Source organism: Psammomys obesus, unplaced genomic scaffold, assembly GCF_907164565.1.
Source record: "Psammomys obesus unplaced genomic scaffold, mPsaObe1.curated_primary_1811, whole genome shotgun sequence".
In the NCBI taxonomy this organism is placed as follows: Eukaryota; Metazoa; Chordata; class Mammalia; order Rodentia; family Muridae; genus Psammomys; species Psammomys obesus.
The window spans coordinates 5,413,545-5,426,379 of NW_026588752.1; the positions used below are offsets into that span (position 1 = coordinate 5,413,545).

Below are 12,835 nucleotides of genomic sequence, written 5' to 3' on the forward strand. Positions count from 1 at the left end.
TTTTTCTCCTTCCTTCCTTTCTTTTTCTTTCTTTCTCTTTCTTCCTTCCTTTTTTCTTTCTTTCTTTTTCTTTCTCTCCTTCCTTCCTTTCTTTTTCTTTCCCTTCCTTCCTTCCTTCCTTCCTTCCTTCCTTCCTTCCTTCCTTCCTTCCATCCGTCCTTCCTTCCTTCCTTCCTCCCTGTCTTTCTCTCTCTCTTTTTTCTTTCTTTTTTTCTTTTCTTCCTTCGTTCTTCTTTCTTTCTTTTTGTTTTTCAAGACAGGGTTTCTCTGTGTAGTCCTGGATGTCCTGGAACTCACTCTGTAGACCAGGCTGGCCTCAAACTCAGAGATCTACCTGCCTTTGCCTCCTGAGTGCTGGGATTAAAGGTGTGCGCTGCTGCCCACTGCCACCACCACCCAGCTTCAGCTACATGTCTTGTCCATGCCAAACCCATCTATCTGCTCAGGAATGGTATCACCCACAGTGGGCAGGTGCTCCTTCATTGGCCAGTAATCAAGAAAATGCCCCACAGACGTGCCTACAGTAGGCCAGTCTGAAGGAAGGAGCTTTTCAGTTAAGGTTCTCTTTTCCCAAGCATGTCAGGGTAACAGCCATCACTGATAGCAAGTGTTTAGAAAGATAGATACTAGTGCTTTCCATTTATTATCAACTGGTTAAGAAGAAAGTGAAGGATGTGGCAGAAAACAACACAGAAGCAGTCGGCCTGTGTAAATGGTATGAAAGGGTTCCTTGTACAAGCTCTCCATTTTCGAGTAGCTAGAAATTTTTCAAAATAAAAGATTGAGGCTAAAAACCAGGAATTGCATAAAAGCAGAAACAGGAAAGTGAGCAGCGGTGTCCTCCCACGTATCCTCCACTGGCTTTGGGACCACTCTGAAGCTCACCCTGCCTCACCTGTAAGTGCCAAAGGATGCCTGCATCTCTCCAACCTTGCATTTCAAGCATCCCAGTGAGGACTTAGAGAATGTATTTCAAAGGGTGCAGGGAAGAAGAGCAGCCTGACTCCCAGGGGCTTGCAAGGGCCAAGTCAGCTGTGAGAATAAATGCGCGTGTGAATGGCGGTGACAGCGGTGCTCCTCAGAGCCTCTGTTTGAAGGCTTTATGCTGCAGGATGGACTAGACATGATCAGACAGACTGGAACTGCAGTGCCCTTCTGGAGTCTGCCTTGAGCAGAACCCGGCAAAGCCTATAGCAATTATTTGCTGACTGTTCCTCCACCTGCCATTGGCTGTGGAGGTCTATGAACCCCAAGAGTCCAAAGACAGCAGCTGGCCAGAGAGGGCCAACTCCAAGCAAGACCATCTTTTTCCTTCCCTTCCACCAGCCTAGGGTCCTGAGAGTAAGAAAGAGCAAGAGAGCCGCCGGAAGGTCTGGATCTCCTTCCCAGAACCGTCCTTACTGAACGGCCTGCATCTTATTCAACCAGAACATAAGCTGGCAAAGCAGAGCCCTTTCTATGAAAACACTCTGAATCCTCGAAGAAAGAAGGGATGCAGCAGGCTGCAGCCTGGACACGCCCTCATCATCAGTCTCACTTCCTACCAAAGCCTTTGTTGTTTCCTGTGCATTGCCCGTTATTTCACAAGCTAGTTCTTGCTTGTTCTGAAGTTCCAAGAGAGAAGTCTTTATCTTCTGCCAGAAGCCACATAGCTGGCTGCAGTTCCTCCTGGCCAGCACCATGGCTAAGACCCTTAGTGATCATTTGCTGAACACCCTGGAGGAGCTCGTGCCCTATGACTTTGAGAAGTTTAAGTTCAGCCTGCAAAACACCAACCTGGACAAGGGTCTTTCCAGGATCCCTCGGGGCCAAGTGAAGATGGCCAGGCCGGTAAAGCTGGCCAACCTTCTACTCAGCTATTATGGGGAAGCGTACGCTGTAAGGCTGACCGTGCAGGTCCTGCGGGCCACCAATCAGCGCCTTCTAGCAGAGGAGCTTCGCAAGGCCACAGGCCCAGGTAAGAGGCCAAGCCAGCGGGGATGGCTGCTGGCTGCTGGCCGCTGGCCGCTGGCTGCTGGCTGCTGGAGGAAAGGAATGCTCAGACCCAAGCTCCCTACCTTAACCCAAGCTCCCTACCTTAAGGGTTAGGAAGCCCCTGTTCCCCACAACCTGAGCATGGTAAATCCAGCATGCCTCCGCCTTTTCTCTGACTTTTGTAGCCTGGGTAGTGAAGTGTCCAGGCTTCCAAAGATGTTAAAAATAAAAACTGGTATTCCAACTGTGGGTGAGAATCAGGCCAGGCAGAGCTTGAATGGAGTGAATCCTAAAGAATTCTTCACTCTGTTTTTCAACTAATATGCATGCCCAGACAAACATTAGGTTAGCAGAAAAGGCTGGAAATCCAACTATACTAACATGGCTGAAAATCTTATTAACTGCCTAATTTCAGCTTGGAGTTCTTCTTTAGCATATGTTAAACATAATTAAACATTCTTTACTTTTAATGAAAAGTAAATCAAATCAAAGCATAGGTTGCTAATTACAGATTATCTTCATTATGTAGGAGTTGGAATTAAACCTTATTTGTCATCTTAAGTAGCAATGTCCTAAAATTGCAGGCAAGTTTGCTTGTTGTTTTTGTTTTTGTTAAATTTTTTTTTTGGGGGGGGGTTGGTTTTAAGACAGGGCCTCACTATGTGGCCCAGGCTGGCTTCAGACTCACAGAGATCCCCCTGCCTCTGTGTCCAAAGTGCTGAGATTGGAAGGTGTTTGCCACCACAGCAGTGCAAACTTGTTTTCAAGTAGCATCCACATTTACCTTCGTGAGCTGAGATTTTCTTCAGTTTGTGCCATGAACAAAAAAGAGTCATTTCTAAGTCCCTATTTTAATTAATTTTTTTTTGTGTGTGTGGGGGTGTGTGTTTGTCTATGTGTATGTATGTGCGCCACTTGTATACCTGATGTCCATAAAAGCCAGAAGAGGGCATCAGATTCCCTGGATCGGAGTTACAGATGGCTGCGAGCCACCGTGTGGATGCCAGGAACCAATGGGGTGCTCCGGAGGAGTCCCCAGGCTCTGAACTGCTGAGGCGCCTTGCTCTCTCCAGGCCTGTATTGTAATTTAATTTTATTTGTGTTTTGTGTCTGTCTGTATTTATAAGTGAGTGTTACAGTGCCGTGGAACACATAAAAAGATCAGAAGGTAACCTGAAAAAAAATTGATTCTCTCCCCTTTTGGGTTCTGGAGGTCAAACTCAGGTCATCAAGCCTGTCAGCAAGTGCTTTTACTCACTGAGCTGGTCTGTTTTAAGTCTTTTTTTTTTTTTTAAATTGCTTTGTTTTATAAATCAATTTTCACATCTATAGTCATGCAAACATTCATAACAATAAGCCAGCTTTTATGTAGTTTATATTCTGTGGGTCTGTAGAGTTGACTGGCGTTGCCTAGAATGTCCTCTCCTTTGCTTTTAGTAACTTCTGAGGAGATTCTCTGTCCCTTCCTCCAGCCTCCGCCTTGAATGTAGGACAGCTTTGTGACTGTCTCTGATTGTCTTTCTAGAACATTTGACTGAAGAAAATAGAACTGATGGTTTTGTCCAGTTTTCTGGAGAGAATAAGCCCAAGAGTGTGAAAGGACCAGATGTCCTGGAAGGTGATGGAACAAGGCAGAGTGGTGATGGAAAGGACAGCCTGCCGCCCAGCCAGTCTGAAGTGGGGAAGGGACCCCAGAAGAAGTCTGTGGTGAAAAGGAGGGAACAGAGGGGCTCTGAGAGCCTCTGCTCACAGACCAGGCCAGGGGTTAGGAGCACAACACCACTCCAAAGGAAAAGCTCCACCACCCAGGCCCCAGGGGACAAGGAAAGCAGTGCAAACGCCCAGCTCCGCAGGAATGCCAGCTCGGCGGGAAGGCTGCAGGGACTCGGCAGCAACAGCCCAGGGAGGAGAGAGAGCAAGAAAGCTGAAGTGTATTTGCCTTCAGGAAGGAAGCGACCCAAAAGTCTTGAAATTGCCACTTATTCAAGAGAAGGAGAAGCCCTGCTGACTCAGGAGGAAACAAGTAATGGGAGACCACACTCAGCTGTCATCCCCACGAGCACAGCTGCCCTGAGTGGAAGTGCTCCTGGGGCCCTAGAAAAGGGCGCAGGGAATCCAGAACATTCCACGATCCCTGATGTAGAGACATCCAGGAACACGCCTTTCAAAATATCAGTGATTGGAGAGGAGCAATGCACTGCATGCTGGAAGGAAGATGGAACCGGGAGTCCATGGACTGTGGGGGAGATGGCTGGCAGCACATCCTATGACTCCTGCAACCCAGAAGTGTGTTTGTCACACTGTGAAAAACCAGCCCAAACTCCAGAAGGCCCAGCACCCTTAGGACCAACATCGTGTAGAGGTACCCTCCCCCAGCTCTCCAGAATTCCCTTTTATTCTGACTATATTTATAGTGCTGAGATGCCTCCAGGGGTCCCTTTGAGAATGTGCACAATTACACATCTTGCACAGCAGGTTGCATCAAATCTCAGTTTGTGCCTGAGCTCTCAGCAGTTCTAGCCACAGGCTAGGTTAAGAATCTAGAGCAGGGGCTAGAGAGATGGCTTGGAGGTTAAACGCACTGACTGCTCTTCCAGAGGTCCTGAGTTCATTTCCTAGAAACCACATGGAAGCTCACAACTATGCATATTGTGATCTGATGCCCTCTTCTGGCAAGCAGGTGCACATGCAGACAGAGCACTCACATACATAAAATAAATCTTAAAAAAAAAAAAAAGCTAGAACGGAATGAGTCAAAATATCCTTTTCCCACAGTGACTCCACAGGGTAAGCCTTGGGACAGAGCCTTCACCCTTCTCAGGGAAGGGAAAGATGTTGACCAAAAGCAGCTGTTACAGGGAAATTACTCATCAGGACAAGACAGAAGCTTGTTCCTCTTTCACACGTCATTTGTGTAACCACAGCTAAGACTTCTGCTGAGCTGTTTTTCTGCTTCTTTCTGTTTCTTCTTTCTCTTTTCTCTCTTTCCCTCTTTCTTTCTTTCTTTCTTTCTTTCTTTCTTTCTTTCTTCCTTCCTTCCTTCTTTCCTTCCTTCCTTCCTTTCTTCCTTCCTTCTCCTTCTTTCCTTTCTTTCTTTCTCTTACATTCATAACCACACAGGTGATACCCCTGGTTCTACTCATGAATATGGAGGGACAAAGGGCACATTGTGATGTAGAGAAGGTTTTTTTTTCTTTTTTAAGTTTCTAGAGGCTTTGTTCTCACTTACCTTTGGCTAGAATTTGATCAATTGGCTTCTGCTAGCTGCATGCGAAGCTGAGAGTCTGGGTGTAGAGTGAGGTGGAAGAGCAGCCACAGAGGCAAACAATTGATTCTGTCAAGAGAATGGTTCCTTATAGGACAATATGATTTATGATTGTGAGACAAATTCCTGGGCCAGGGAGGGAGGAAGGAGGAAGAGCTAATGGATTGTGCATTTCTATTTCTTCGTGTGTCTCTTGATGTTTTTAATGTATAGAGACACGGCCTATAGCCTTGAGGCGGAACTTTTACAGCTGTTATGTTCTCACTGTGAAAGTAATCCTTTAGCTTATAAAGTGCCCTTCTTTCTTTATGGTTCTTGAATGGGAGCAGAGAATTTACCCGGCACACGTCTTCCAAATGCTTACCATGCTTTCTGGCCAGGTTTTCTGCTGGGAGTGAGGATCTGTCATTGAATGAGGCACACAGTGGCTATGCCCAGGAGCTCTTGCTTGAGTTGTGGGAAAACTGTGGTAGTTTGAAATAGGAAAGTAAATGCTGCCTGCATGTTTTGCTTTCTTTTATATGAGCCAATAGATCTGTGTCTGCGCAAGGGGAAAGCATAGGATTTGTAGCAAAGGGCCATTGGTCTCTCACGGAGTAAATGCCCAAGGCCACTGCGGCTCAGAAAAGCGGAAAGCTTTGCACTCAGCTCTCAGCCCCAGTGGTCCGTTCACAACCTCATTTGGATGGCGATCAGAGAAGAGCATACTGGGAAGTAGCCAGATCTGAGAATGTGTGTATGAGAACAACTGTTCTCTTACACCTTGGGTTTGCCACTGAGCTGATTTTCCACTGCTGTGTCTCCAGGAAGGTCACAGGACAAGGCTGCATGTCCACTTTGCCACACCCAGGAAGGAGACCTGCATGGCAGTACCTTGGTGCAAAGTTTCTGTAGCTGCTCCATCGCTCCTGGGGATCCCAAGGCCTCGGGCAGATGCTCACCCGTGTGCCCCCAGTGCCAGCGTCCACTCGCCAGCAAGAGCTGTGAAGCCCAGAGCCCCCAGCTCCTGCCACAGTGCCCTCGTCACATGAAGCAGGTGCAGCTGCTCTTCTGTGAGGACCACAGGGAGCCCATCTGCCTCATCTGCAGGCTGAGTCAGGAGCATCAAGGCCATCGAGTGCGCCCCATCGAAGAAGCTGCACTGGAGTACAAGGTAAGGTGTCTATTGCCTGGACCCCTCTCTCCCACAAAACTGGACACCTGGGCCTTGTTCTTTATCCAACCCCTCTGGGATGGAGGTGCATTAGTCAGGATTCCTGGGCTCTGGATGGTAAAAACTCAAGACAAAGCAGGGACAGCCAAAAGGGAACTGGTAACCTATGTTGTTCAGAAGTCCAAGGGTTTTGGTTTTAAGTATGGATCCTGGGTCCCCTCTTGGGATTTGGTGGTGCTCTGCTTGTCTCTGCTTTCCTTGGTGATGATTCCACACCCCTTCTTTCCTAGACCAGCCCACACGCACCTGCAGCACCCCGGCTCTGCTTTCAGAAGCTGAGTCTTCCCTCAGGAATTGGGGTGGGGGCGTCAGGAGTCGAATATAAACATTTTAACCAGTGCTCTTCTCCAGGAGCAAATTCAGCAGCAGCTGGAGCGTCTGAGGGAGCTGAGGGGAAGTGTGGAGGAACACAGACGGCAGGGAGACAAGAAGACAGAGAAAGCCCTGGTGAGACCCCGGGGTCATTTACCCCCTCAGGACAGAGGGGGGGACTAAGCGAAAGGAAAGGTCCCTGGCATTCTGCTCTCATCCACAGGGCAGAGGGGTGGCCACGTGTTGTTGCATCCCGGTGCTGACGGTAGGGAGGTCTAAGGTGAGCTCGCTCTTGAAGCTGTCAGGGGAAAGGGTTCTCTCTCAGGACCGGCTCACTTCCTCCTTCTCACAATGAAACAGTTTAGAGAAACTAGAAGCTGTAGCTGTCACTTCAAACATTCTTTGTATTGTTTCTATAATCATTGTTGGAGCCAGGGAGATAGCTCAGTTGGTAGAGTAGAAACCTAGGGTCAGTGAGACCCCAAGTTCCACCCCCAGGAGGGCAGAAAACTAGCAATGGTAGCGCATGCCTATAATCTCGGCATTGGAGGTGGAGGCGGGAGGATAGATTCACGTTCACCATTAGCTACATAGCAAGTCCAAACCCAGCCCAGGCTCTATTAGACGCACACACACCAAAAAATCTGGGAATGTTGGCACACACATGTAATCCTAGCACTCAGGAGGCAGAAGCAGGAAGACGCCACAGTTTGAGGGCAGCCTGGTTTATACAACACGCTCCAGGACAGCCAGAGCTACACAGTGAGATCCTGTCTTAGAATGATAATAGTAACGAAATAATTTTATTCGTGAATTTTAGAAAATATATTGACTTTGGGGGGGGGGGCATTTCCTCCAGTTCTAGGAACAAAACCTAGAACTTTGTACTGGCTAAGAAAGGCTTTTATCCTTAAGTCCCCAAGCCCCCAAGCCCCCCCCCCCTTTTGGCTTTTTGAGACTAGAGCTTGCTATCTATTTCTGAATGGCCTAGATAGCAACCTACTCTAGAATGACCTCATCTTAACCAAGTGCACCTGCAAGTACCCTGTCTCCAGGCAGGCTCAGACTCTAAGGTACTGGAGACTCCAACATGAAAATTTTGGAGGGAAAACTACTGAACCTGGCTCTATATTCAACAGCTAGCTCCTCTTACGCTGTCTGTTCTGGAAAGTTCCATACAGATTTCTCCCTATTCTGGAGCCACATCTGTAAAAAGATGAGAGTCTTAGTTACAGTTAAGTTGCTGTGAAGATGGAAATTGGAGAGATGATCAGCAGCTGACAGCACTTGTTGCTCTTGCAGAGGACACGAGTTCAATTCCCAGCACTTACTTGGTGGCCCACAGCCATCAATAACTTCCGTTCCAGGGGATCTGGAGCTCTCCTCTGACTTCTGAGGGCACTAGGCACACATGTGCCACACATACATGCATTTAGGCAAAACATTTGTTTGCATAAAAGTAAGAACAAATTTTACAATAGTTAAACCTTAAATTGCTGTGAAGAGACACCATGACTAAGGCAACTTATAAAAGAAAGCATTTAATTGGGACTCATGGCTCCAGAGGGTTAGGGTCCATGACCATCATGACAGGGAGCATGGCAGCAGGCAAGCCGACTTGGTGCTGAAGCAGTAGCTGAGAGCTTACGTGAAACCTACAGGCGTTAGGGTGAGATGAGGGAGAGAGAGAAAGAATTGGAAATGGTGTGGGCTTTTGAAATCTCAAAGCTCAATCTCAGTGGCACACTTCTTCCCAACGCCACCCCTCCTAATCCTTCTCAAATAGTTCCACCAACAGTAGGCCAAACATTCAAATCTATGAGCCTACGAGGGCCTTTCTCATTCAGATGTCACACTGAGGAAGCCTGTCTCTCACCCATCTCTGGAGGGGGGCTTTGAGGGCATCCCTAGATACATACTTCCAGCCCACAGCACATACTCCCACATCTCCCAATTCTATGTCCCCCAGAAACAAACAGAAACCCAGACGCAGAGGGCTTCGTGTCAGCTTGAGAAGCTGTACCAGTTCCTGGAGCAGCAAGAGCAACTCTTTGTGACCTGGCTACAGGAGCTAAGCCAGACCATCAGCAAGGTCCGAGAGACCTGTGACACCCGGGTTTCCCAGGACATTGCCCTCCTGGATGAGCTGATTGGAGAACTGGAGGCCAAGCAAGACCAGCCAGAATGGAAGCTCCTGCAGGTGGGTGTGGGTGTGCCTGGCCTTTCCCTGCCTGCCATGCCCAGTGGGATGACTCAGGCTCTTGTCACTGCCCAAGCCAGGAAGCAAGGCCATTGAGCCCTGGAAAGGGACTTGGTCTCAATGACTCATGAGGTTTCTTGGGATCATGCCTCTTTGATGAGGTTTCTTGGGAGCCCAGAACATCTCAGCATCTAGGACACCCCTGGCGTCACCCAAAAAAAGACCAGCAGAACTTGAGTGCAGTTGCCCTGTGGACTATGGCAAGGCTTCCACCCATGTGATTAGAATTACAACAAGGGGGATGCTCCTATTTCTCAGTACCCTAGCCCTGGAGTCCTTGAAAGGCCAGAGAGAAGCTTGAAGCTGGGAGTCACAGCCTCTTGGAGACTGGTAATGGAGAGCTTGTCTCTTTTCTCTCCTAGGACATTGGAGTCACCTTGCACAGGTACAGAGAGGTCCCATGGTGTCCCCTTGGGTGTCTTGCAGCAAGTATTTGGATGAGACAGTCCTAGAAAGGACCTGGGTCTGTAACTCAGGACTTCTGTTTCCTGAAGCTCCCTGAGACCATCCTTCCTGGATTTGTGTGGGAAGAACAGAACAGGAGTCTGAGCAGGTGGGAGTGGGGAGGGCATGAATGGAATGGGAGGAGGAGGGTTTGATCCCAGTCCTGATGAACCCAAATGGTGGTTTCCCAAGAAACCTCTCAAATGGATGTCCTTTATGCCATGATAGTGGTCCTTTGGGGGAGATCCTTGGGATAAATTTAGAGGTGGGTTAAGCCTAGCAGGCAGGGGGAAGAAAGAGGTGAGGTAAAAAAGGTACATCTCAGACTTACTTTACACAATCCTGGTGTCCAAGGCGCAGCCACACCAACTAGATCTGAGTTCGGGGGTTGGGACTTAGACATTAGCAGGGGTTTTTAAAATTATTTTCTTCAGTAAAATATGCATAACCTAGAACTGCAGCTATTTCCTGTCTGCAGCACAAGGGTGAGAATCCAGCGACATTGGTGTGCACCTGTTACTGCCGTCCACCTCTGGATTTTCACCTTCCACACAGGGACTCTGTACCATTAACACTAACTCCATGCCCTCCCTCCCCTATCACCTGGCAACCACCATTCCGCTTTTCCTGTCTATTGGCCTGGCTGTTCTCAATACCTCACATAGGCAGAGTCATACAATAGTTATTCTTTAGCCTTCAGCCTACTTTCACTCAGCACAATGTTTTCACAGGTCATTCATGTTGGAGCATGTACCAGAATTCTACTCCTTTGATTTGCCAAGTGACACTCCTTTGTGTGCAGATGTCATGTCATTGTGTGCAGATACCGCACCTTCCTTATTAGCTCCTGTACTGACGGACGTTTGGACTGTTACTACCGTTGGGCTACTGGGAATGGTGGGGTTACAAACACAGTATTCAAGTGCTATTTGAGACTCTGCTCTCCATTTCCCAGGCTTTACACTTAGAAGCGGACACTCTACGTCCACTGTAAGTTTTAAGGAACTTGCACGTTACTTCCTACTGTAGAGGCAGCATTTCACAGTCCCACCCACAGCGCTCGTTTCTCCACATCTTTGTCACCAACACGTAATTTTCCGTTACGATTCTTTATTGCTGTTATAATGGCCATTCTAATAGGAGTGAAATAGCATTTCATTGTTCCTTTTTTTTGTCTTCTCTTTCAATGGGAATAGTAGAGAAGTAGAATTAATGTGACGTAGAGAATTCTGCTGGCAGGGCTAACCCAGTGTTAAGGCTGTTATTTAAGCTCACCGTGGTTTTTACAACAATGGCTCAGAGATGCTGATGTGTAGTGAAGTTGAGGACCAGTGTCAGAGCTTTCAGTCTAGGGAAGACTTCTTTGGATCACTCAACTCAGCAAGGGTGTGTTCCGTGGAGATGGTCTCACTGTCTCCTCACGGGGGCTCAGGCTACATCTTGCTCCTCACTCCTCTGGCCAACAATCTTGTCTCTAGGGCTGAGAGGATAACTGTCTCTGAGCCGTTGGCTACTCCTGCAGATGTTAAACAACAGATCCACCTGCTCTACCAGAAATCAAAGTTTGTGGAGAAGAACATGCAACGTTTCTCAGGTGAGTTCGGGCGAAGCCGGGAAGCCTTTGCTCACTTCCTGCCTGGGGTTCAGGTAGCCCAGAGCCTGTCCACTGACTTCCCCATCTACCACAGCCTTTGTGGCCCTGCCGCCACCTTCTGTCTCATCTGACTCACTAAGCTCATCTGCTGCCTTTCCTGCATTTTAGAAACGCTGCGCTGTGAAATGAAAGCACTCAGTACTGCAGAGGCGGCACAGTGGGGAGGGCACTGCTCTGGCACAGCAGAGGCCCCGGGGCTGATCCTGAAATGCTATGGTGGAGACACACAGAACCACAATATAGTTTTTTATTCACAAGTGGAAGCTGTAGGACCAGAGCCTCAGGATCACCTTCAGCCTGAGCCCGCTCAAGGCACACCTGAGACCCTTTCTCAGAAAAAAAGAAAACGGAAATCTTTACTGAACTTGAAAGCATTATTTGTAAGTATGGTAGTAATCCCAGCTAACCAAGAGTTTTTATAGTTACCCTTTGTCTGTTGCTTTGGGGAAAAGGATTCAGAATAGGGGGGTTACACCTAGAATGGAAGCATTACACCATTCATAAAAGGCCCCCCAGCTCTGCTTCATCTCTCTGTATCCGCCTTGTTGACTGAACTAAGGTCTCTAGCATTTAGGGTGCCTGGAAGGCCTTGGGTTATAACTAAGCAGGAGAAATCCTTGTCTTTGGTTGTGGGGATCATGCAGTTCAGACCCCCTGAATGGGTGTGCTTACAACTTTATTCTTTTTCCTTCCCCTGTGTAGTTCCAGAACTGATTGGTGCTTAGGAACACGCAGGTAAGGCAGGTAACAGGCTTAATTTATTGGGCCCCCGGTATGTTCCTGTCCCCTACACCACCTCAGTAAATTCCTCTTCCTCAGGTGGGGAATCTGGGGGAAAGCTCACAGATCCCCACTCCCAGCTAGGTATCCCCACTCTGCCTGCACTTACTGTGCTTCTGACCTGGCAGCTGCTCACGCCAACATCACCTCCTCCGATGATCTGGAGAGTGTGAGACTTGAAACAAGTTGTGCCTGCTGCCCGACAGTGTCCAAAGATCCTCAAGTCACATCACCGTGCTGGACGCTCCCAGCTTTGACTCCGCTGCCACCGCTGGGAGGCGGAGTGTGGGAACAAGACAGTTCACCGGGAACATGCAAAGCACTGGCAAGCCGCAAGGGAGTGGAACCCTGCAGAGAATGGCTACTGGGTGGTAGTGATGGTCAAGCAACAGGAATCCACTTCGCCAGCCTGAGGGAGGGAACCCTCGGGCTGGTGGGCGTCTTCCTGGACTACACAGCCAGCAGCATTTCCTTCAGCCAGATCCCACATCCACGTGTTCGCCAGCTTCTCTTCCCCCAGTTCCCTTCAACCTGTCTTTAACTTTGGGGCACGTGATGAAGGGAAGAACAAGGCTCTCTGATCATCAGTCCGGTCAGTGACCAGAGACTCACTGACTGCCCACCACTGGACCTCCATTCTGGCCCCTGGTCTCGTATCTTGCATTCATGTGCTCAGAAGCCATTAACGGAGTCAGCTGACAGAGGGGATGTAATGACTGACTAATAAAATAACGTCAGGCTGTGGTGGTGTATGCCTGGGCGGCTGAGGCAGGGTGCTACCTGTGAGGACCACGGTTTGTGTCTAGCCTGGTGGACTTCAGTCACTCTGACTGTGGTCCAGCCTCCACACAAACAAACAAAGTAATACTAGTACCTGTATCAGTTACAACTCTGATTGCTGTAATAAAAGCAACTGGGGGAGGATGCATTCAT

General features: G+C 48.5%; 1 protein-coding gene across 1 annotated transcript; it reads left to right on the top strand.

Moving 5' to 3' along the window:
- The first annotated feature begins 1,680 nt into the window (after nucleotides 1–1,680).
- Nucleotides 1,681–12,120, top strand: Mefv (MEFV innate immunity regulator, pyrin). The gene is made up of 9 exons (XM_055604716.1): nucleotides 1,681–1,957; nucleotides 6,046–6,392; nucleotides 6,804–6,899; nucleotides 8,734–8,964; nucleotides 9,387–9,409; nucleotides 10,947–11,062; nucleotides 11,231–11,502; nucleotides 11,825–11,857; nucleotides 12,031–12,120. Exons 1-8 carry the CDS (start codon nucleotides 1,681–1,683, stop codon nucleotides 11,834–11,836), a joined length of 1,374 nt encoding a protein of 457 aa, XP_055460691.1. The 3' UTR covers nucleotides 11,837–11,857; nucleotides 12,031–12,120.
- The last annotated feature ends 715 nt before the right edge of the window (nucleotides 12,121–12,835 follow it).

Coding starts and splice junctions, on each gene's coding strand:
- Mefv (XM_055604716.1), top strand. CDS start 1,681: ATGGCTAAGACCCTTAGTGATCATTTGCTGAACACCCTGGAGGAGCTC. Junction 6,900..8,733: donor AGAAGACAGAGAAAGCCCTG/GTGAGACCCCGG, acceptor TATGTCCCCCAG/AAACAAACAGAAACCCAGAC. Junction 8,965..9,386: donor CAGAATGGAAGCTCCTGCAG/GTGGGTGTGGGT, acceptor TTTCTCTCCTAG/GACATTGGAGTCACCTTGCA.